Source organism: Ostrinia furnacalis, unplaced genomic scaffold (assembly GCF_004193835.3).
Source record: "Ostrinia furnacalis isolate ACB-3 unplaced genomic scaffold, ASM419383v2 OfSCF0373, whole genome shotgun sequence".
Lineage (NCBI taxonomy): Eukaryota > Metazoa > Arthropoda > Insecta > Lepidoptera > Crambidae > Ostrinia > Ostrinia furnacalis.
In genome coordinates this window covers 331,782-357,410 of record NW_021130612.1, presented here as the reverse complement: position 1 = coordinate 357,410, position 25,629 = coordinate 331,782, and the positions used below count along the sequence as shown (strand labels likewise).

Sequence of the window (25,629 nt, the reverse complement as noted above, 5' to 3'; positions counted from 1 at the left end):
AAGGCTGTATAAAGAACCATAAAATACTGTCACAGGTTTTACAGCAATGAAAATTCATATTTATTAATAAAAATAATGTTGTCGCAATTCACATCAACGTAGTGTGTGTTTTTATTAGGCTTATGTTCAAGTAGTATCTTCCTGAACATGTATGACTGTATGTATGTACTATTAAACGCTGTTCAAACATTGTTAAACCAATAAAATAAAATGAAAACTTTATGTGATAAGACTACATACATATTACATGTGAACGAAGCCGCGGTCAAAAGCTAGTCCATAAATAAGTTAACTAAAGAAACTGTCCCACTTGATTTTATTTATTAGTTTATTGGCATTTGTCCGCTTGTCGGCCCACGTGTGGTCACCGTGTTTATTTCTAGGATAAATTATAGCCGTTCATTGTGGAAAACCTTGGGGGAGGCCTTTGTCCAGCAGTGGACGTCATTTGGCTGAAACGAAATTATAGCTTGTATGTTTGTTTCTAACTAATAAGTATCTGTTGAGTATAATTCTGGTTTTAGTTACTACCTAATCTGATTGGTTAAATTAAAATTTCTTGGAGTTACAATTTTGCATAAGAACCTACTCATCGCATGGTTATAAGATATTTATTTACGCCCGTATTCACAAACGATGCTTGCTTAAGTGAAGCAGCAAATCGAAAGCACAGCATTGAATAGAGCTCTGCGATTGGTTCGTCTGTCACCCTGTGCGTCCACGAGCACTGTGAGATCTCATAGTAATGTTTGTGAATACGGGCGTTAGTCTATCATAGAATAGAATCCTTGATCGAGATTTGATTGGTTGAACTTCAATATTTAGAGTAGGCGCACACCGTTGATTTTTAGTTGGCCGATAGTTGTGCCCGATTTTAAATTGTCTGAAGAATCGGCCAAATCGAATCGGCGTAGTGTGCGCCCTCCCATACATGCCCATACTGATCAACTGCCCGACTAAACTATCGGCCGACAAAAAATCAACGGTGTGCGCCTACTTTTAGTCCAATGAAAGGACAAAATCTGTGACTAAGCTTTTTTTGATAATATTTGAGCAATTTGTAAATACAGATTACTAAATTAACCCCTCGTGGTAAGGTTAATATGCTTGTGTTACGAGTGGATTCACCACAATAGTCAAGTGGCGGGGTTCATACCCGCGTTTCTCGGATCACGAGTCAGCCATCTAGCCAATCCGACCCCTTCACCGTTCGGCTATCGTGGTTTCTTGAATCGACATTGTTTTGTAATACCAATTCGAATCGTAGATCCATAGATGCGCATGTGCAGTGCGCATCGTCTGTCTCGCGTAGGGTTATCAACTATACTATTTTGAACAGTATTATACAGTTTTTCACTAAATTATACTTTTTACTGTTGAACAAAAATAAAGTATACAAAATACTGTTTTCAGCAAGCATCACCCATAGATATTTTTAAAAGTACATGCCCAACACTACATTTAGGTACGCGATGTAGAGGTAAACTGTTTATTTTTTTAAATACTGTTTGTTTTCTTTCTCCGACTTTTGATATACTTCGTATTTTGAAAAAAAAAAAAGTAAGCACCCTAGTCTCGCGGTTCCGGCGCCGCGGGCGGCGGTTGTGTAACGATGCAGGCTACGTGCAGTCGATATTATTAATTGGGCGCTGCTCCAAACCGGATGTAAGCTTTCGATAGGTATTTAGGACGCTTTGACGATCTTGTTATCAATGAATCTATAGGTGTTGGTGTTTATGGAATCACGCTGTTATTTAGTGGTTTTTGATAAAAGATTAGATCTTTTACTTATTATAAGGTAGGAAATACCGTTTTGGGGCATCTTTGCACCGTTTATGGCCACTCTAAATTCTAACTAATAAGTAAAGCTGAAAATGAAAGAAAGATATGAAAATAATTACTTTAAATTATTTTTACAAAAATATTTTTCAACCTAAGTCACCAAAAAGGGTGCAGTGGCCATAAACGGGGTCTCTACCCGGGAAAGTTACCATTTATGGTAAAAACTCTGCTGGTTTGCTCTGCGAATTCTTCAATAAATTTACAAATTGGCGGGAAAATTCCATCGATTCGTAGCCCATAGGAATAGGCAAGCGGCGCTTGTCGATATCATATTTCGTGTCAACAGTCGTAACAGATTTATGACAGTAAGGCTCCAGCCATACAGCGAAGTTCTCGGATTCCCTCGAATAAATCAGTGTAAAATCTTTAAGCAACTTAATCCGATAGCTTCGGTATCACTACCGATTTTCTAACACACTAGATCGAAGCTTGTCGACCGGAGAACTATACGGGTGAACTCATAAAGCAAGATTGCTTCGCTAGAGCATTATCTATATCTATAAGGTCACTGTTTCGTTTGGTGTAGTGGTTCGAAACGGACTACTATTCCGGAGGTTGCGGGTTCGATTCCCGCACAGTACAAACATTTGTCTACCTGCATGAACATATTTGTTTGTATTGGACCGGGTGTTTTCTATGTATAATATGTATGTAATTACAAAAAAAAAGTATTTAAGTATGTTTATATGCGTTATCTAGTACCCATAGTACAAGCTTTGCTTGGTTTGGGACTAGAAGCGCAGTGTAAAATATCCAAGGATATTTTATTTATTTACTGACTCACTGATCACGAAATCTCAGAAACTACAAGTGCTAGGAGTCTCAAATTTTGCATGGAAGTCCTTTTAGAACGTAGGTGCTAGCGTAAAACGGGGTCCACGCGTACGAAGTCGCGGGCGGCCGCTAGTATAGTAGGTATATCTGCCTAGCAAAGCTTTCTGTCTGGCTCATAATATAGTATATCTGGCTAGAATAGCTTTCCGTGTGGCCAGTGCCTAAGTGAATTTGATCTGATAGGCCATTGTGCGGCAGTTCTGACATGTGTCGACAGAAGCCAGCCGATGTCAAGTGCGCTGTGACGCAACGCGGCGCTTCTTACAACCACTTTGAAGGCTGATGCTCTTGATGGAATCATGTTAGGATAAACCTTACACCAAGTGTCATAGAATTTAAAGTAAAAAAAATTAAAGGTAGCTTTAAGGTTGCCGTAATGTAAGTAAACGCCACGAGTGTCGGTCATTAGAAGCTTCGATGATTAAAAGTGTGTTCATTATGCACTAAAATATCACTAAAGAATAGAATCATGTAAGCAACAATAATAACAAGACCTATGGATTGCATCAACTTACATCCAACAAACGTCAAAAGTCAGCCAAACTCCATACAAAACCACCGGCTATAGTTATAGTTACGGTTAAAAAAGGTGGTGCAACGTAGCCTTAACAGTAACTGCTTACTTTTGAAACACTTTTTATTATTAAACAAGATATAATGTGTAATACCCAATTAAGTGTAAAATTAGAATAAAATAAAGTGTTTATTACGGAGTGATTAATGATTGAATTAATCAAAGAATGATTTCATCCAACCGCGACTGAGACTTTCAGCAAGCCTTCGCATAGATATTTAAATAATAAATTAAGCATTTAAATATTTAAAACTTTTAAGATTTAAAAATAACTTTATCATTTTGCAACAAGTGTAAGCCTCTCTTTAAATCCACTTTAATACGATGCAATATTCCTAAACGTATGTTAAAGACGTGATTTAAAAGTATGTTAATCCCGGCTGATTGCTGATAAATTATTTCGATTATTATCAAACGGTGATTTGTACTCATTGGTTATGGAACATAATTTTGTCGGTCTGCGATTCGCTGCACACCCCGGGAGACCCGTGCCCATGGCATTTGACCTATGACTATGACACCGAAGTCTAGATGTATGATGACACAAAAAAGGAGAAAAAAGGAACATGACGTTATTACGTTGGTCTATCGTGCATACATCTATCTAAATAAAAGCCAAAGTCACTGACTGACTCAGTCATCACGAAATCTCAGTAACTACAAGTGCTAGGAGTTTCAAATTTTGCATGGGGGTTCCTTTTAGAACGTAGGTGCTCACTAAGTCGGGATTTTGCAAAATTCAACTCCTAAGGGGGTAAAACGGGATTCACGCGTACGAAGTCACGTGCAGCCACTAGTATATTGTACATTATGTATGCCCCTGTCTCATAAAAAATAGTTTTTAATAATTATCTTAGAATAACTACTGTTATTCACTCACCAAAAGAAAGGTCCTTAGATGAACACCGATTCGTTTCGTTTTGGTCGCCATATTCGTTTACTTTAAACCTGCAACAAAATTAACACTGTATTAGAAATGAATAAGATATTAATTACTTTGTAGCACAAAAATTAAATTCAACATTAACAAGTTCTTGCAACTCACGATGACTATTGAGCTTTTTCTGTGGCTGTACTTGTGTGTGTACGTCAGCGTTGCCAGTTTTTTTTTCGCCAAGTCGGGACTTTGGTACTTTTTGAGTGAAAATAGCGGGACTCTTCCGTCAGAAGCGGGACATAGTAAAAAAACGTATAATAATGAAAGGTTTTCAAATATTTATCTTTTTATTTGACTTAAAATTACGTTTACGTGACAATATTATAGCAAAAGTAGCCTTAGAAAATGTATTTTAACAAAAAAATAATATTTTAAATCAGATTTACTCTATCGTTAAATTCGTCTTTAGAATAAAATTAAAAAGGTTTTATTCTTTAGAATAATATGGCGTTTCAAACAATAGTTTGGTTAAGTAAGTGTCTCTCTCCGAAAAGCGGGACCGAGACTGTCCCGCGCGGGACATTTAAATTTGATTAAAAAATCGGGACGTCCCGCCAAAATCGGGACGTCCCGCCAAAATCGGGACGTCTGGCAACGCTGGTGTACGTGTACAATTACAACGATAGTGTAATCAAAACTTTTGAAAAGCTAACAGTAGCGAGCCACCACACATGTAAAGCTCACTCGTCTTCGTGAATTGCAACAACTTATACCAGAAAAATTGTTGATTTTATGTTTTAATTATTTATTACATCCCGTTCGATTGAAAACAAAGAAGACCGGTTGTATTATCTACCTAACATATTATGTATGAACTTCAAATGATAGAATTGTATATTTTAATAGACCTATTGTATATTTAATTGATTTTCATAACATAGTCTTTCCTTTCGATTGTCTACCGGAAACATTAGTCTTATTTATAGCACAATAGTGCTATCTTTTGAGATGTTTTCTCAGCTGTCGGACGTGGGGTAATTTTGTATGGACGTTGCAACGTCTCCTTTAATCACAATAACATTAATTAAAGGACTATTGATTGTGTTTTTTTGTGAAAACTATTAGAAAGAAACGAGATCGAATATAAAGGTATCCAGTTATTTAATTTTTTAGCGTTAAGAGTCGCATCTCAAACTAATTTGAAAATTATAAATAACTTGTAAAAATCGAACTGCCTGGGAATTGAACCCATGATTAAATTTAATTTAATTCAATTCCCACCTTAGGCAGTTCGATTTTTCAAGTTATTTATAATTTTCAATAAAGGTATCCAGTCTCCTTAAAATGAACCTTAATAATTGAAAACGCTACTACAGTGCATAATTACGACGCATTCATCGTGGGCAAGCCTTAATAACGCTGTAAAACTAGACAATGAGGTTTCCCAATAAGAGGCACAATAATGATGCTTCTCACCACACTTTGCAGTTTATTACACCTTATGTAATGTGATATAACAGTTTATTAGATGATTCATTTTGGTATAAAATTAGAAATGTTATGTTCTAAGAATACCTAGCTTCACGACATATTTAGAGAAAAATTGCTACATTTAAGAAGGGATGCTACGGGCAATTTTTGCAATCTTGCAAACATTTTTTACTAATGTGCATAAATAAATAAAACCTTTGGTTGTAAAATGAAATATTCTAAAGATCAGTGAGACTTAAGTGTCGGATATATTTTATGACAAAGTAGTTTAGTAGTAGTATTATTACCATACAAAGCGGTTAAGATTAATTAAGCCATAGGTGCCAACGAAAAAGCAATTGACAAAACATTTTAACCTATACATTATCTAATTATAACTCAATTTTCCTGTCTACTTTAGATAACTCAGGGTCATATATCACTTGACAACAAATAACGAAGAAGTACTTAGGTATATTGTGTGCAATTATATTATTTTCTTTTTACACCAGGCTCGCCAGTAGGGATGCGCAGTAACTGATAGGGCTTCCTGCTGAAAATCAGTGTCGGGATACCCTATTAAAAGGTGTCCCAACTAAAACTGAGCAGGCGCCCTATTAATATGCATTCGTCTCTTTCTTTTAAATGTGTTGTATTGTATTGTATAATGTGTGTTAATAAAAGTTATTTTATTATTATTATACACTTCTTGATTTTTTCTCCACCTTTTTGGGGTGGGTTATTATATCTGTTATGCGGGCCTCAGCCAAGCATAACAGCGTTGAATGACGATATGTCCGAGGACAGGAATTTACGGGTAAGACGGCAGGTGTTTAAAATTACGGCTTTTTGTAGTAAGTATGTCATGTTGTCATTAATTTCCAGAACTTTAAGACTTTTTGCTAATGTTTTGGGTATTACTCCTGTAGATGATATAACTATAGGTNTGTTATTAACTACTGTTCCTTTTCGTTTCCTAATTTGTTAAGAATGTATCGTATAATATTTTGCCATAGTTTTTTTATAGGCTTGAAATTTATTGACATCCAATTTAGTAACCCTGTGGTACAAATTATCGAACCGGTTGGCTAAATTGGACCGAAGCTCTGAACTCGTACTTTGTTGATTTGTGCTAAATATACAACAATCATGTTAATTAATGCTTATGAAATAGTAAGTTGAATAATGTATCTTTTATTATATACCATGGACATTAGCAAAAACAAAAGAAAACTATGTGTAAAATGGGATTGAAAAAAACTGGTCCAAATTAGCGGACTCTCCCTTAATAATATACTGACCACGTGCACGAGGCGCACGAGCAGGCGCGCCACGTTGTGCGCGAGCGGCACGCAGCGCAGGCAGCACGGCAGCAGCGCCAGCAGCGGCGCCGCGCGCCACGTCCACTCGTCGCGCGCCTCCACCCAGATGTCTTCCTGCAAATACAACCATTTGCTCTTCAGAGACACTGATGTCTTGCTGTTGTAAACATTGTGTGAAAGCACATGTGCACACTGGTTACATACTCAAATACGAGTCAAAGTAACTTACGTCCAGTTGATCTTCAAGAGGAACATCGCACTTTGTAAGTAGAGCAGCACAAGCTTCCGCCAGCTCCCACGTGCCTTCGTACAACGATATCTGCATAAAAGTTCATCATTAGTAAATCAATAAATTAAGATAAAATGAAAAAGAATTTGAATAAATGAATTTGAATTTGAAGATATAATGGTGCCTTCCTCGGGCGGAGCTCGCTCTGCACAAGGCGAGCCGAGTGCCGGCCGAGCAAGGAACGCAGTCGAAAGATAGATATAGTGTGATCTGTGAGCACGTAGAATTTTGTCCAATGACCCCTAGCTACCCATCCTTATCGCTCGCGCGTAATTATATTGCTGTCGCGACTGTGTGACTGGCACGCGCAGTGAGCAACGATAGCAACATAATTTTACCAGCGTTTTAATTAAACCAGCGATAAGGATGGGTAGCTTGGGGTCATTGGACAAAATTCTACGTGCTCACAGACCGGGCTTTAGATATGGGGTGTTTGGTAGCATCAAAAGATACGGCCGCAGGGGTAGTGATGCCGAGTGCCGAGCAGGAAACGCAGTCGAATGTTTGACGCAAAGATAGATAGTGATGTTCCCGAGTCTGGTTCCCGTTAGGTACCTGGTTGGCGAGGTGCAGCAGGTAGTGCTGGTGGCGCAGCTTGCGCGCGAGGTCGGGCGGGTCGCGGCGCTGCAGCGCGGCCAGCACGCGCACGAGGGCCGCGCGCACGCTGCCGCTGCGGTGGTTGGCCAGCACGATCAGGCTCTCCACCGACACGGCGCCGCACAGCGCCTGCACGGCCAGGATACGAGATATTGAAAACACATTTTTTTACTATTTTTCGTCTTGGACTTGTAATGTGGGGACCGGGAGTTGTCAATGAAAGCAGTTTATACTGTGCGATGCGAGTATATTTGTGTGTCAGTTTACACAGCAACATCAAATATTATAGGCTTATTGAATGTTAGTGTGAGGGTGGCGCGTACACATACTATAGACTAATTTAGCCTTCTTCTGACACGTGCGATAACGTGTGCGGTTTCAGGGTGGTTTCCATTGATGAGGCACTGACCGTAACCGTGCGGTTACAATTTATTTATTTATTTCAAATTCAAAACGTTTATTGCATGTCACATTACAATTTATATGTTGTTGCAAAATAGAGGTATATTTATGTTACGGTCAAAGTGATAAATGTGAAAATTATGAATAATCGCCGGTTATTATGAATAATCACCGCATGATTTGGTAAATGTGATTAATATGAGGTCATTTATGTGTGTATAAAACTAAATAGGCGGCTTAGGGGTGGCCCAAGGGCCACCCCCGCCGCACCTTAACCTATTTTTCACTTTAAATCAAAACATTATGTTATAGGCATCATGGAAAAGTAATATTATGCAAGAAACATTCCAAACTCATTATGCCAAATTATATTATCAGAATCAAAACGTTCAAAAGTTTGGCTGTACACGAGCACGTACACAAGATGTTGTTCTCTTTTATGAAATTTGTTAGTACTAAGGTTGAATTATTAAATAATCACTGTTATATGTGATTAATTTATCACTTTAACCGCGACTGTCGGTAATTATTCATAATAACCGGTTATTATTAATAATTCTCAATTTATCACATTAACCGTAACATATATTTGTAATAGGTATACAAACAGTTTACAGTACATTATGTATGAGAACTACGAATCAGGCTTTAAGTCTCAATCCGACTTCAATCCACAAGTCCACAAGCAAGTGTAAAGGTCTCTACCCACTACACCGTATCATACCATGACCGTGCTAGGAACGTGTCAGGCACGAAAAGCAACACGATACGCTGTACTATGCCCACTGAACGGATCGAAAATATTTTCGCCGACATTTGTTGACGCTACGTGCATGGCACGCGACGGTGTTGGTCGGTGACGGAACGGTCTACTGGGAACAGTGTCATACTTTTCAATACAAATAATATTTATTTGCCTGACACGTTCCTAACACGGTCATGGTATGATACGGTGTAGTGGGTAGAGACCTTAAATGATATTAAACTGTCACATCGAATCAAATCGAGGGCTAATATTAGGGTGGACGAATTAAATAAGCAGTACAGTAGGCCTAAGATGTGCGCCGCGATAAGCGGTTATCACGCCATTTTTTCGATTTTGCCCATACATTTTGACGTCGATAAAAGTTATCACGGCGCGCATCTTAGGCCTACAGGTCAATTAAAGTGTCGTCACCTGCGCGAGCTGGTCGTCGGGCAGCACGGCCACGGCGTCGCGCAGCAGCAGCAGCAGCCCCTCGCACGCCGTCCAGCCGGGCTCCGCCCCTGCGCGCAGCCGCCGCTATAGCACGCGCACACTGTCACTTATGCCTTACGCTACGCCCGCGCTCGCTTATACCATATTTATGCTTGTCGAAGGAGAACACGACAGTCGGACAGTCCGTTTCAGCTCATAATGACAACATCTCAAAATGACAACCGGGACGCAAAATGTCCACTTCTCAAAATGACAACTTCTTAAAATGTAAACTTCGCTAAAAGACAACTTCTCATATTGTCTATTTCTCACAATGACAAATTCGCATTTGGTCAACTTCGCATAATGTCAACTACTTGATGATATTTTATTTTCATTATTTCTAGAGTTCTAGTTCTTCTAGAGTTGTCATTATGCGAAGTTGACCAAATGCGAACTTGTCATTGTGAGAAATAGACATAACGAGAAGTTTTCTTTTAGCGAAGTTGACATTTTAAGAAGTTGTCATTTCGAGAAGTGGACATTTTGTGTCCCGGTTATCATTTTGAGAAGTTGTCATTATGAGCTGAAACGACACAGTCGTCGTGACCGATTACTGTCTCAATTGTTCTTCCACATTTTAAGCTTACACAATCCTGAGCTGCGTGAAACAAGAGAAACTGTGACCGGTTTTACCCCCCACAGCTCTTTAGCAGCAGATTAGTTAATGCAATTTTCGCCAGGGATATAATTTCTTAAATTCATTGACTGCATTGAATGTTTGATAGGATGTTCTAAGTTTCTATTTTAGCTTAGGCGCAGACCACCGACTTTTAGTTGGCCGATAATTAGGCCCGATTTTAATTTGTATGAAGAATCGGCCGATAGCAAATCGGTGTAATGTACGCACTTTCATACATCTCCATACTGATTAACAGCCCGACCCAACTATCGGCCAGCTAAAAATCGGTGGTCTGCAACTAGACTTAAGGTCTAAGGGCTATATTTCACCGGGAAGCCGTGGCGGCGCAACCAGTCGCCGGCTACCAACAAAATGTATACAGCTCTATTGAGAGTTACTCACCTGGTGTCCGTTTGGTTGCGCAAAGCTGCACACATTTTGTTGGTAGCGGCGACTGGTTGCGCCGCCATGGTGTCCCGGTGAAATATAGCCCTAAGCCTACAAGTGGCTATTCGAATTCAACATCCACTTACCTGGTGGTATATCCCGCCGGTGTAGAGGTCGACGGTGGTGTGGCTGACGTCGTCGACATCTACAACAATGTACTCCGTGAGGTCGGCGTCGCGCGCGCCCGCCCGCGCCCGCTCTGCAACCGCCACCACTTGTACCGCGCGGAGCTAGCGAGCGGCGGACTCAAACGATGCCAATGTATACGAGAGCCCACCACTACTCGCTAGCTTGTTAGAAGCACTACTCACAAGCGACTTGTGTGAAAAGTGGGAACTAGCGAGCGGCGGGCTTGCTCAGACTGAGCCTACGAGTACGAGCCCACCGCTACCCGCTAGCTTGTTAGAAGCACTACTCACAAGCGACTAGTGTGAAAAGTGGGAACTAGCGAGCGGCGGGCTTGCTCAGACTGAGCCTACGAGTACGAGCCCACCGCTACCCGCTAGCTTGTTAGAAGCACTACTCACAAGCGACTAGTGTGAAAAGTGGGAGCTAGCGAGCGGCGGGCTTGCTCTGACTGAGCCTACTTACGAGAGCCCACCGCTACCCGCTAGCTTGTTAGAAGCACTACTCACAAGCGACTTGTGTGAAAAATAGCCGACGTAGTTATCTGATAATTTAGTTGCAATCGTATGTGCGTAGGTGTGAAAAGCAGTATAGTCTGGTCCGTGAGCACGTAGAATTTTGTCCAATGACCCCAAGCTACCCATCCTTATCGCTCGCGCGTAATTATGTTGCTATCGCGCCCGCACACTCACTGCGGGTGCCAGTCGCACAGTCGCGACAGCAATATAATTACGAGCGAGCGATAAGGATGGGTAGCTAGGGGTCATTGGACAAAATTCTACGTGCTCACGGACCGGGCTTTAGTCTATAGCGCTTGTTAAAACATACTAAGCAGATTTAATTTGCCAAGCAATAAAAGTCTGTTATAAAAATTTGGTTGGTGACGAGAAGAAAAAGCTACTCGTGCTTCCCTCACTTTTGTTATGAGATACAATTTTTGATGTAGGCATGTCGTAAGTCTGTATAATAAAATGATTGTTATAGGTACTGTGTCGGAGTGTGTATTTTTTCGTAACAAATTATTTCTCATTTGAATGCGTAATACAGGCAAACGCGATTATTATAATTAGCTTGTCAATAAAATAATTTAGCAAGAAACTTAGCCAAATACTCAAAGCATTACGGACAATGTTACTTTTGACTCTTACCAAATTCTTATTTCCGTTGAAAATGATTTTCAATGTTTGAAGCATGTTTAAATGCGGCATACATATTCCCCTGCCTTATGAATCAGATGTGGTGGTGTAAACACAAATCAAACAAACATGAACAATAACAAACAAGTATTCTTACCTACTGCTGGCGGCGGGTCTGAGGTTTCCGTTACTGAAGATGTGTCCGTTGTTTTTCTGAAATGGACAAGAATGAACTGCACTAAAATAAATTATCTCCATAGTGCGAGCTCTTTTCAACGGGGTAATACCAGGCCTGTTCATCTCCGAGAGTTTACATCGAAAACAAAACACGCACGATGGCCCACCTACAGGATACTATTCGACAAGGCCTCACATACGAGCGAACATTGACTCACGCACGCGTATTCTTGTGTATGATGGAAGAAAATAAAGAAAATGGTGTACTAAAAACTGTGCAGTATTTAACTTCCTAAATAATAATAAAAACACAGAATGTTCCTTTTTAAGTTGCCTCAAGACACTGAGAGGTAAATAAGTAGAGTTAATATTATTCATGATAATTCATGCTAAATCTTGTATCTCCTCCGCCATTTTCCGCAGTTTGGCACCTCACGTCACATCATTTTACCGAAGTCAGCCCTATAGCTTCGGCGCAGTGCCGATCACTGACATTTGTCAACAAAATGGTGCTTGACTCTTGAGACAGCCTAAATTACACCATTTTGTTAATGACATTGAGCATACATTTTTTTAAATACCTTCGCGAAGTAAAACTTCTGTGCGTAGTACTTATTATTATTCTGTGGTAATACATCCACAACATTTTATACACTAGTGACGTAGATGTCAAACTACTTATTTCAAAAGTGATACAATAATGACAAAATCTATGCAAGATAAAAAAATAAAAGACTCCGATGGATAAAGGTCAATTTGCGTTGCCTTTGAAAAAAAGAGGCTGACAATAGTGACTGAGTTTCTTGCGCTGCTTCTTCTCAGCACTGGCCCATTTATTGTCCTGAAGCAGTGGTAGGGTTAATACTGGGACGTGTAAAAGTGCTTTTTTTAAGGCTATTTACAGAAATAAATGAGTTTTATGAGTTGTAAAATAAGCATCAAATACTAACTGGTTTTCCTTAATCTGAGAGTTGATGATGCCCTTCATCTTCTTGGTGGAGTCCACGCTACTGTCAGGGTCCGTCTTCTCAGCGTCGGTATCTGTGAGCTGCCCCGTGTCCCGCGGCTCGCCGGGTTCCGTAGGGGCACTATCTGAAGGGGCGCTATCCACAGGGGCACCCTCAGCTGGGGCGCTGGTGACACTGGCTCGCTCCTGACGCCGCCGCCGCGAAGGCTTCTTCTTCAGAGAGTTGGTGTTGAAGTCGCTCATCTCTTGCGTCTCGGGAGTGAGCAGGAAGTAGAAGTTGGCGCGCGAGTGGGTTACAAACGTGTCGCTGGCCTGTCAAAAAAATCAATATGAGTTTGAGTTGGATACAAATTCAAAATTTGTGTCCGATTCTATTCTTCTGTTCAAGTTTTATGAAGAGGAGTCCGACTCTTAATTCCTCCTATGTCTTCTGGTTAAATTCGTCGTGGCTAGAAAATAAGCTATTCTCTAGGACTACTCAACCTTCACTGGTTGGGTTTCATTGAAGGTCATACTGTAAGGTGTAGTGATGTGAAAGAGTTGGGATTTGGGCCTGTTGCTGGTGGGGCAGTCCGAGTGCAGTACCTGGTGCATGAGCAGCAAGAAGTCTGCCAGCAGCGCGACGTGCGGCAGCAGCGGCGGCGCGCCCAGCAGCGCGCCCACCAGCTCCACCAGCGTGTTGCTGGTGGCCGCGCTCAGCGGCGGGCAGTCCGAGTTCAGGAACCTCTCCTGGAAGCGAACAACATATCATTCAGTTTAGGCTAGTCAATCAAAGAAAGATATTATGTTGTTTTTTTAACGTGTCATTAAAAAAAAATGGGGCAGGGCCCAAGCTACCGGTGGACAGAATCACAGACAGACACCTCCGGGTAATGCGTGCCGTGATGCTCTTGCTAAATAGTTGGCTCAAGGGTCACTTCATTCAGCGAGAGCTCGTTTAGATATTGATCGAAGCTCTTCGTCATTACTATTACCTTGCAAGCCACCAGCAGGTGTCGCAGCAGGTCGGCGCGCGCGGCCTGGTGCGCGTTGAAGCGGCGCAGCGGGTGCTGTGCGCGCAGCAGGCTCGCGCCGCACGCCAGCAGCAGCGCCCACGCCGAGCCCTGCGCACGCGCGCCCACGCCCTCCACCTCCCATGTCACTTCCTAAGACACGAAACATTAGCTGTACATTGCACGAAGGATGGGAATAGAGACAATAATGGATACTTGTTTAATAAAGAGCAACTGCGCGTGCGACGAATCACATGCTATTGCAATCAGTCGGTGTTAATACGTAAATTGACGTATGTCAATTATGAAAAAAAAATGGGTCATGAAAGTAAAAACGTATGTATAGTGTATACTATGTCTATTGATATGGTGAGTAATGTGCAGTCGTCCGAGCGTTTATACTTGATCAAATAGGTTTGCTTCTATTGCTCAAATGCAAAAACTTTCCCCAAGGGACCGAAGTTTAAATATATAAAAAAGCTTTCAAAGAAGTGCTAAGGGAGTGAAAACATGTATGTAAAGCCGCGGATCCACCGGAGGCAGCCTCAGGCTAATCGCCTGCCTCATCCCGAACGACAAAGTCTAGCTCGGTCTACGCTGCTGAAATTTGCCTCGCAACGAGTCGTGCGTCAGGTTGAAACTGCGTCCCCATTGCTGGTAGGGCCCAAAAGATAAGGAGATATGTAAAGTGCCCCATAAGGGAAACTTTTTCTTTTTTTATTATTTACATTTTGACGTTCATAAGTGCCACTTGTGGTCTAAACTGAATAAATATTTTTTATTTTGATTTGATTTTTGATTTTGAGCTGTCGGGTGTCGAGCGGCCTATATTGAAGATCTCGCTCACCGGCGATGAGTCCAGCTGCGGCCAGGCGCGCAGCAGCATCGCGAACAGCGCGGGCTCCAGCAGCGCGGCGCCCGAGCGCAGCACCGTCAGCGACCCGCCTGCACCTAGGGCCAGCACCGGCGCGCTGCACGCCTCCTCCAGCACCACCTGGGGGGAACAACATTTAGTTTATATACAGGGTGGACCAGAAAGACGTACGATTTTGAAAGCTAAATAGCTTCGGAACGACACGTGGGAGAGGGGTGCGGCTGGCGGCCATTTGTAGCTCGAGTCAGGGTTTGGTAGAACGGCGTACATTAGGCTTATTACAAAAAACATCTTCACTTAACTAACATCAAGTAAAATTGCAATCCAATACTTACTACCCGTTCGCGCTAAGTTTGCCGGTCCGTGGAATGCCCGTCTCCTCCCCCAACCGCTATTAAACGCAATTAGTTAGTAATTAAGGCGATTAGAGTCCTCAATGACCTTGGGCGTTTGACCTTCACGCCGCGCGAAACACCCGCGTACCCCGCACGAAAACTCCGATTTGACACCGATCAAAAATACACGGGCAGATAGATACAGAATAGTAGGCTACACTCACCCGCAGCAGGTGGTGTCCCACGTGGCACTTGGGGCTGGCGAGCACGACGAGCAGCATGTCGAGCGTGGGCGGCGCCAGCGCGGCGGCGTGCAGGCGCGCGTCCAGCCCGGCCGCACGCAGCAGCAGCCGCAGCGCCGCCGCCTGCTCCGTCGGGGACCCGTCCAGCTCCACCACCTGGGGACACGTTACACGTTATCGTTCATTCGTGGCCGCCCGCAACTTCGTACGCGTGGATCCCGTTTTACCAGCACAAGGTTTGAATTTTGCAAAATCCCGTCTTAGTGAGCACCTACGTTCTAAAAGGAAGAAAAGGAAGAACCATGCAAAATTTGAGACTCCTAGCACTTGCAGTTACTACTGAGTCATTGACTTTTCGCTTTTGAAGATATCGCTTTCAGCCAAATCACGTTCACTGCTGGATAAAGTCCTCCCCCAAGAATTTCTAGATCGACCGGTCCTGCGCTGCCCGCATCCAGACCACGGGCCGGAAGACGTAGTGTAGGCAGGTCTCTACTAGGTGGACCAACGATCTGGTGAAGGTCGCGGAAAGTACCTGGATGCGGACACATGTTATAGCTTCACAAGAAGTGGGAATAGTCCCGTAAAGAATGCAACGTAATTGAAAAATATTTTCACAGACGATAAGACCGGCAACATTTTAAATGTCGGTAGTAATTTTTTTTTTCTCTTTATTTGGGACAACAAACAGTTACATTGAGGGCTTATGTACTAAATCTTAATAATTTGAAAATTCTGTAACAATGCAACCAGCACCATTGTCCACAGATAGGATCTAAAGTAGTAAATTGTAGAATTGTAATCTACGCAGACGAATGTCCGAGATAGTCGTCTGAACAGCTCTGACGTAAAATCGGCCGATAGCTCGCTTCTGGTGTCCGACTCACCCTGGCGTAGAGGTAGAGCAGCACCTCGGGCCCGCCCAGCGCGTGCAGGGCGGGCGCGAGCCCCTCGTGGCGGCTGGGCAGCGCCGCGCCCGCCCACGCCACGCCCACCGCCTCCGGCGCGCCGCCCGCGCCGCCCAGCGACCCGCCGCCCGATACGCGGCTGCCGAACACTGATGGAAATAAAAAACGCCATTGGACTACTATGCCGAGAGTCGGCCGTTTGGTGTAGTGGTTCAGAACGGACTACTATGCCGAGAGGTCCCGGGTTCGATTCCCGGCCGGGCAGAAATTGAAATGATGAATTTTAATTTCTGTGACGGGTCTGGGTGTAAATATGTATAATATGTATGTATTTAATAAAAAAAAAGTATATAAGTAGTATATCCGTTAAGCTAGCACCCATAACACAAGCATTGAGTTGCTTACTTTGGGGCTAGCTGGCGCTGTGTGAAATTGTCCAAAAATTTATTTATTTATTTAATCAACTAATGAGGGCTATCGTTTTTATACTTAACAGTTGGCACCCCTGGCGATTGACAGGACCTTACTCTACAGTGGCGCCATCTTGATGAGTGCAAATGCGATAGTCCTCCTACAACTTTAGCGCTCACCAGTTGGTGAGTTGGTGCCACTTCTTCGCTACTAGCAAGTGACAGGACCTTACTNGCCAATAGAAGAAATTTCGTAAATCTAGTTTGCTTTAAAACCAATTTTAATTGTAAGAATATTAAAAAAAAAAAACGTGATTTCAATCCAGGGTAGTTAGGACATGCAAATAGCGACGAGTGTGTCAACGATTATGATTCGATTGTAAAATAATGTAATACATAAAAATGAATCCCTTTCTTTAATTACAAGCTTTTTACAAGCTTTTTATTACTTTCACATGTCTGGTGTCTGTCGTCAAATCTTGCAACTTAAAATTGACCCACTTCCCGGTTTCATAGTGAGCTGAAATTTTGCATAAATGTGTTGGAAAAAAATAAAGAAAATGGTGTACTAAATACTGTGCAGTATTTAACTGCCTAAATAATAATAAAAACACATAATGTACTTTTTTAAGTTGCCTGAAGACACTGAGAGGTAAATAAGTAGTTAATATTATTCATGATAATTCATGAATCATTTATTTCCTCCGCCATTTTCTGAAGATTGGCACCTCACGTCACATCATTTTACCGAAGTCAGCCCTATAGCTTCGGCGCAGTACCGATCACTGACGTTTGTCAACAAAACTTCTGACAAACTTGCTTGACTCTTGAGACAAGCTAAATTACACCATATTGTTAATGACATTGAGCATACATTTTTTTAAATACCTTCGCGAAGTAAAACTTCTGTACGTAGTACTTATTATTATTCTGTGGTACTACGTATAGCCGCGTGGTTACGGTAGAGTAGAATACATTTGTCACCAATCCCTACTCTACCCGCGGGTGGCGTAAGAGACGACTTGGGCTGGCAATACACGGACCGCTTGAAGCAGTCAGGGGCGACAGCTTCAAGCTGCGACTGCAGTGATTCGGGCGGTCGACGGCACGGTGAACTTTCATCGTGCGGTCAAGCAGTCGCCAGCCATACACTGACTGCTCGAGCTGTCGACAGCTCTCGCGCAGTTCCCTCCGCCCACTTTCTTCATTCCACGGCGCGCGCGCTTGTGATTTGTTGAGCAGTTAATACCAACTGCTCGAGCAGTTATCGCTGGCAGCTTCAAGCTGTTGACTCTTGACTGCAAGAGCGGTCCGTGTATGTTGATCACTGACTAACTCCGTGTATTGTCGGCCTTAGGGACTATACATTAAACCAATTTGTTCTAAAAACATCAAACAGAACGGGCAGCAGCGCTCTCTAAAAAATCCAACTCGCCTGCCAAGCGTGGGGATTTTGGCAAGTCGTAGTAATAAAAGTGCTACGAAATGTATTATGTACTGCTGCAACCGAGAGTCAGATGGGCAACAGCCGTGCTAGCTCACCCGTGGGCACGCTGAGCGAGGACTGGTGGTAGAGGTTGACGACGGCCGGCGCGTGCGCCGCGAACGTTAGCAGCAGGTTGTCGTGAAGCTCGCGCAGCACATTGCTTGGCAGGTCGAATACCTGCGGGGTAGTTATGGCACGTTCTTTTAACAAAACTTGATTTGTTTCGACTTACTAGTTCGATAGTGTCGGGGAATGTAGACAATGTAAAGCCTGGTCCGTGAGCACGTAGAATTTTGTCCAATGACCCCAAGCTACCCATCCTTATCACTCGCGCGTAATTATGTTGCTGTCGTGCTCGCACACTCACTGCGGGCGCCCGTCGCACAGTCGCGACAGCAATATAATTACGCGCGAGCAATAAGGATGGGTAGCTTGGGGTCATTGGACAAAATTCTACGTGCTCGCAGACCAGGGTTTGGTTGATTTATTATAAAAATAGAGTTGCCAACTAACCTGATCCCAATCAATATTTGAGTCGAGTATGTTCGGCGTGAGTACTGAAGCAAAGTGTGGAGACTCGCATCGTACCTAAAAATTATACAAATAGATTAATTACCTATTTATTTATGTATGTAAACTAATAAGCGATAAAATATTTGATGTATTGTAACTTTATTTGCACGTTAGGACGTTGTAGCTGGCCAAGATCAACCTCATAATATAAAATCTTATATTATGGGATAAATGGAACCATTCCTACCTCTCGTTCCCTCAGTTGCAACTCCTATGTAGCCAGAATCCACACAGCTATATTAAATGTTTAACAGAATACGTACATAGCAAGAGTTGTCCGGCCCGTGTGCGGCCAAGTGTAGGGCGGTGTATCTGCTGACGCCCAGGTGGTACGCGTCCGCTCCCGCGCCCGTCTCCGCTCCGCTCGCTTCCGCCGGCGCCCAGCCGAGTAGCAGGTTTGTGACGACACTTAGATCACATCTAGAGTATTACAAGTACGTACGTAGCAAGAGTTATCAGGCCCGTGTGCAGCCAAGTGTAGCGCGGTGTATGTACTGAGTAGCGGCGCTCGGTACACGCTGACGCCCGCCAGGTGGTACGCGTCCGCTCCGCTCGCGTCCGCAGCCGCCCAGCCGAGTAGCAGGTTGGTGGGCGACACTTAGATTACACCTAAAGCCTGCCCATCCTTGTCGCTCGCACGTAATTATGTTGCTGTCGCGCTCGCACACTCACTGCAGGCGCGCGTCGCACAGTCGCGACAGCAATATAATTACGCGCGAGCGATAAGGATGGGTAGCTTGGGGTCATTGGACGGGATTCTACGTGCTCACGGACCAGGCTTTAGAGTATTGTAATCACGTACGTAGCAAGAGTTATCCGGCCCGTGTGCGGCCAAGTGTAGCGCGGTGTATGTGCTGAGTAGAGGCGCGCGGTACACGCTGACGCCCGCCAGGTGGTACGCGTCCGCTCCCGCGCCCGTCTCCGCTCCGCTCGCGTCCGCCGGCGCCCAGCCGAGTAGCAGGTTGGTGGGAGACACTTTGCGGACTAGGATGCCTGAGAAAATATGCAATATTTTATGGTGATATGGGTTATACCAACTAATATAAATGTATCGTCAATGGACACATACAAAAATAGATGATTTCAACAATGAATATCTCTTTCAATAATGTTGATAACTTACCTTGTAATGGTAGTGTAATAGTATCCAGCTCAAGTCCGTTTATGAAGACTGTAACCTGTAACGTAGAAATTTTAAATTAAATTCAGACTATACAAAACTAAACATCAAATATTGTAGTCGTTGTAAGCACCACTACTAGTGCAATTAGATTTTTCATAATATTAACCCTTAGGACTGGTTTTCACCAAGGCGCAGCGAAGAGAAATGTTTTGAATAACCAATCAGATTTTTCATACTGTAAATTTCATTCAGTCTGAATAAAATTTGATTGGTTATTCAAAACAATTATCCGTTAGAGAGAGATGTCACACGAAGTTGGCTGGCCGCTGCGTCGCCGCAGCGATATCACAGCGGCATGGCGTTCACACGTCAGATTTATATGTAGAGCGGCACCGCAACGTATACGTTGACGTTGCGCTCCATGATATCTAAAACTTTGTTGCTTTGATATACAGGGTGTTAGGTAAATGGGTATATGAGCCGACACTAGCCCATGTTAACATGGTCATATAAATGGTATGGTGAAGTCAGAAAATTTATATCTTCATTTTAATTATTTTATTTTTCATACAAATCGGATTTAATAAAATTTATTTTGTATGAAAATTAAAAAAAAATGATGATATCAAATTTCTGACTTCACCATACCATTTATATGCCCATGTTAAGGCGATTAGAGTCCTCAATGACCTTGGGCGTTTGACCTTCACGGCGCGAGCAACACCCGCGTACCCCGCACCAAAAACTCCGATTTAACACCGATCAAAAANATAACTAAAAAGTGTAAAATAAAATTATAATAAAAATAAACTTTTTTAAAAACAAGCTTTTATTCTGAATTTCGAAAGCTTGTAGCGCAAACAGAGAAAAAGAGGAATAAATTCCATGCGCGATACAAACTTTCGAAATTGAGAATAAAAGCTTGTTTTTAAAAAAGTTTATTTTTATTATATTTTTTTTTTGTGTCTAATATTGTCAGGAGAACGTTATGCAAAAAAATCTAAGAAATTTAGCAAACTTAAAGGTCATATTAACTTTTCTAATGACTGGGAAACGTCTTTCGGGACAGCTAGTCGTAGTAATAAAAGTGCTACGAAATGTATTATGTACTGCTTCAACCGAGGGTCAAATGGGCAATAGCCATGCTAGCTCACCGGTGGGCACATTGAGCGTGGATTGGTGGTAGAGGTTGACGACGGCCGGCGCGTGCGCCGCGAACGTTAACAGCAAGTTGTCGTGTAGTTCTCGCAGCACGTTGCTCGGCAGGTCAAATACCTGCGGGGTAGTTTATGACACGTTCTTTTAACAAAACTTGGTTTGTTTCGACTTACTAGTTCGACAGTGTCGGGGAATGTAGACAATGTAAAGCCTGGTCCGTGAGCACGTAGAATTTTGTCCAATGACCCCAAGCTACCCATCCTTGTCGCTCGCGCGCTGTCGCGCTCGCACACTCACGGCGGGCGCCCGTCGCACAGTCGCGACAGCAATATAATTACGCGCGAGCAATAAGGACGGGTAGCTTGGGGTCATTGGACAAAACTCTACGTGCTCGCAGACCAGGGTTTAGTTGATTTATTATAAAAATAGAGTTGCCAACTAACCTGGTCCCAATCGATATTTGAGTCGAGTATGTTCGGCGTGAGTACTGAAGCAAAGTGTGGAGACTCGCATCGTACCTAAAATTATACAAATAATTTAATTACCTAGTTATTTATGTATGTAAACTAATAAAATAGTATGCGATAAAATATTTGATGTATTGTAACTTTATTTGCACGTTAGTACGTTGTAGCTGGCCAAGACCAACCTCATAATATAAGATCTTATCGTCCATTTGCGACGACAGTGTGACATCTTCAATTAGATTAACATAGAAGATGTCACATTGTCGTCGCAAATGGACGTTATATTATGGGATAAATGGAACCATTCCTACCTCTCGTTCCCTCAGTTGCAACTCCTATGTAGCCAGAATCCACACAGCTATATTAAAGGGTAATCTTGACGTAAATGTTTAACAGAATACGTACATAGCAGGAGTTGTCCGGCCCGTGTGCGGCCAAGTGTAGGGCGGTGTATGTGCTGACGCCCGCCAGGTGGTACGCGTCCGCTCCCGCGCCCGTCTCCGCTCCGCTCGCGTCCGCAGCCGCCCAGCCGAGTAGCAGGTTGGTGGGCGACACTTAGATTACACCTAAAGCCTGCCCATCCTTGTCGCTCGCACGTAATTATGTTGCTGTCGCGCTCGCACACTCACTGCGGGCGCGCGTCGCACAGTCGCGACAGCAATATAATTACGCGCGAGCGATAAGGATGGGTAGCTTGGGGTCATTGGACGGGATTCTACGTGCTCACGGACCAGGCTTTAGAGTATTGTAATCACGTACGTAGCACGAGTTATCCGGCCCGTGTGCAGCCAAGTGTAGCGCGGTGTATGTGCTGAGTAGAGGCGCGCGGTACACGCTGACGCCCGCCAGGTGGTACGCGTCCGCTCCCGCGCCCGTCTCCGCTCCGCTCGCGTCCGCCGGCGCCCAGCCCAGTAGCAGGTTGGTGGGAGATACTTTGCGGACTAGGATGCCTGGGGAAATATGCAATATTTTATGGTAAGATGGATTATGCTAACTAACATAAATGTATCGTCAATGGACACATACAAAAATAGATAATTTCAATGCGTTTTGAATATCTATTATGTCGATAACGTACCTTGTAATGGTAGTGTAATAGTATCCAGCTCAAGTCCGTTTATGAAGACTGTAACCTGTAACGTATGAAATTTTGAATTAAATTCAGATTATACAAAACCAATCATCAATAATTGTCGTTATAAACACGACTACTAATGTATCCATAAGTATTGTGATTTGGTATTATCATGGTAGATACTTCAACGTCAAAGCTCCAGTTGATCTAGTATAAACTACGAATTTGTATCAAATGCCATGATTTTTAATAATGCAAAGAATATGAACATTTAGGCCCGGTTTTCACCAAGGCGCAGCGAAGAGAAATGTTTTGAATAACCAATCAGATTTTTCATACTGTAAATTTCATTCAGTCTGAATGAAATTTGATTGGTTATTCAAAACAATTATCCGCTAGAGAGAGATGTCACACGGATGTTGGCCGGGCGCTGCGTTGCCGCAGCGATATCACAGCGGCATGGCGTCCACACGTCAGATTTATATGTAGAACGGCACCGCAACGTATACGTTGACGTTGCGCTCCAAGATATCTAAAACTTTGTTGCTTTGATATACCTATAAGGTCCAAAACACAGTATTTTTTGTTTTGACCTAAAAGTTTTCTAAAAGAGTAGTAAGGTGCACACCTGCACGTGTATGCGGCGCTTGTGCACGCGCTCGTGCACGTTGAGCGCGAGGTGCGCCCACGCGCGCGCGCCCGTCTCCAGCCGCGCCTCCGCCATCGCCGCGCCGCCAGCCGCCTCCGGCCGAGACAGCCGGAACACCAGCGAGCCTGCACGTTAAACAACACACTGTTTACATCTACTTAAGCCTGGTCCGTGAGCACGTAGAATTTTGTCCAATGACCCCAAGCTACCCATCCTTATCGCTCGCGCGTAATTATGTTGCTGTCGCGCTCGCACACTCACTGCGGGTGCCTGTCGCACAGTTGCGACAGCAATATAATTACGCGCGAGCGATAAGGATGGGTAGCTTGGGGTCATTGGACAAAATTCTACGTGCTCACGGACCAGACTTTATATAAAAATAAGTCGGTTTTCCTTCCTGACGCTATAACTCCAGAACGCACGAACCGATTTCCACGGTTTTGCATTCGTTGGAAAGGTCTCGGGCTCCGTGAGGTTTATAGCAAAGAAAATTCGGGAAAATTTAACAAACGAAATTCCACGTGGGCGAAGCCGCTGGCGGAAAGCTAGTTATGTATGAAATAGGTTTACGAACTTCATCCCAAATAAATATGAGTGGTTTCAACGATTTTACAACAAATAATAAAAGTAAAAATGAGCAATCTTTTTAGCATTCATCGGTTAGCGCTGCTGTTGAGTCGGGTGCTATCTTTTACTAGTGACGAAAACAATGTCGCTAACTGGTGAGCGCTGAAGCGGTAACGGGACTATTCCCACCTCTCGTTCTCACATTTCCATTCCTGTGTAGCCAGAAACTAAAGCTTGACCACCATAAAAACCCAATCAAGCCCAATTCGCCAGTGGTATTGGAAAGTTGACTTTCGAACGATAGCCCCATTTCAAGGACACCATTGGCGGGTAGTCAACTTTCCAAAAAGAAAATATGGTTTTTGATCTAATTGGTATTTTAACTGTATCTCTGATTCATTCTAATTTATCCATTCAAATTCAAATCTGTAATTGNCAACTCTAGTTCAGGGGTCCACGCGCGCGAAGTCGCGGGCGGAAAGCTAGTCCTATAAAAAAATAAGTCGGGTTTTCCTTCCTGACGCTATAACTCCAGAACGCACGAACCAATTTCCATGATTTTGCATTCGTTGGAAAGGTCTCGGGTTCCGTGAGGTTTATAGCAAAGAAAATTCAGGAAAATTTAACAAACGAAATTCCACGCGGGCGAAGCCGCGGGCGGAAAGCTAGTTATGTGTGAAATAGGTTTACGAACTTCATCCCAAATAAATATGAGTGGTTTCAACGATTTTACAACAAATAATAAAAGTAAAAAATGTGCCATCTTTTTAACATTCATCGGTTAGCGCTGCTGTTAAGTCAGGTGACAGGTCCTATCTTTTACTAGTGGCGAAGACAGTGTCGCTATCTGGTGAGCGCTGAAGCGGTAACGGGACTATTCCCATCTCTTGTTCTCACCGCTGCAACTTCTGTGTAGCCAGGATCTACAGCTTGACCGCCACAAAAACCCAACCAAGCGCTGAAGCGGTAGAGGACTATCGCGTAATAGGCATCCACCAGCAGCATGACACTACTGTAAAGTTAGGTTTTGTTGGCCTTGAACCGATAGCCCCGTTTCATTGGCGGGTGGGTAGTAGGGTGTCCCGAAATATCTTTTTTTATATTTTCGCTACACAAGACCCCTCAAAAGTTGCGTCATAAGATGTAGATTACCGTAAAAATAATTAAAAAAATATTAAATAATGTCTCAAGGGCTCTACCGGCATTTTAATGTCTCAAAAAATCACTTAATCACCCCTTCACTGTTTATCATCTATTATATTTTTTCTACAATTATTTCATATTATTTTGTAATAACAGTGGCAGTTGAACCCTAAGATATGATTTGCAGGCAATGGCAGACTGTTTTCAGTGAGGAAGAGGTTTGGTTCGAACTAGCAGAATTCATATTTTGACTTGTTTTTCTCAAATTNAAACGCACCAAGGAGCGCTAGAAACGGAAAGAGAAATTTGTTAAAAAACTACTTTTGAAGCAGCTTTGATGGTGTTATGCAAAATTAACCATTTAGCTGTCGTTGGTTATTGTTACTATTAAGTGTTGGTGATCACTACTGGGATTATAGAAACTTCACTAGCTCAATGCCTTTAGACGAATTTAATTATAAAGGCATGTTACTTTTTACCCGAGTGCAGGAGGGTAATGTGTTTCGAGAGTAGGTAGGTATGTATGTGTGTAATGTGTATGTTTATATCCCTGTACAGTCAGTCAGTGAAGTAAATAAATAAATATCGTGGGATGTTTTTTTTTATGTGACAGGAGGCAAACGAGCAGATGGATCACATGATGTCCAGATGTCTAGGAATAAATATTATGTTATAAAAAGGCAAAGACGAGATTGAGAAAATAATTTA

The 25,629-nt window shown here is 42.9% G+C and overlaps 2 protein-coding genes across 2 annotated transcripts in view; both read right to left on the bottom strand.

Moving 5' to 3' along the window:
* The window catches only part of spz5 (spatzle 5 Toll-1 receptor), a 33,219-nt gene extending 29,018 nt beyond the window's left edge, over nt 1–4,201 (bottom strand). The window contains exon 1 of the mRNA XM_028316731.1: nt 4,131–4,201. Coding sequence (XP_028172532.1) covers nt 4,131–4,181 — 51 coding nt within the window. The 5' untranslated portion in view covers nt 4,182–4,201. The remainder of the gene's footprint in view (nt 1–4,130) is intronic.
* LOC114361336 (uncharacterized) overlaps nt 4,193–25,629 on the bottom strand; it is a 53,630-nt gene continuing 32,193 nt past the window's right edge. The window contains exons 21-38 of the mRNA XM_028316335.1: nt 23,191–23,336; nt 22,566–22,620; nt 22,247–22,437; nt 21,464–21,538; nt 21,017–21,137; nt 16,250–16,419; nt 15,345–15,518; nt 14,759–14,905; nt 13,894–14,064; nt 13,505–13,648; nt 12,903–13,231; nt 11,933–11,988; nt 10,600–10,712; nt 9,385–9,489; nt 7,764–7,934; nt 7,149–7,238; nt 6,899–7,033; nt 4,193–4,198 (exon numbers count right to left, since the gene is read on the bottom strand). Coding sequence (XP_028172136.1) covers nt 4,193–4,198; nt 6,899–7,033; nt 7,149–7,238; nt 7,764–7,934; nt 9,385–9,489; nt 10,600–10,712; nt 11,933–11,988; nt 12,903–13,231; nt 13,505–13,648; nt 13,894–14,064; nt 14,759–14,905; nt 15,345–15,518; nt 16,250–16,419; nt 21,017–21,137; nt 21,464–21,538; nt 22,247–22,437; nt 22,566–22,620; nt 23,191–23,336 — 2,399 coding nt within the window. The remainder of the gene's footprint in view (nt 4,199–6,898; nt 7,034–7,148; nt 7,239–7,763; nt 7,935–9,384; nt 9,490–10,599; nt 10,713–11,932; nt 11,989–12,902; nt 13,232–13,504; nt 13,649–13,893; nt 14,065–14,758; nt 14,906–15,344; nt 15,519–16,249; nt 16,420–21,016; nt 21,138–21,463; nt 21,539–22,246; nt 22,438–22,565; nt 22,621–23,190; nt 23,337–25,629) is intronic.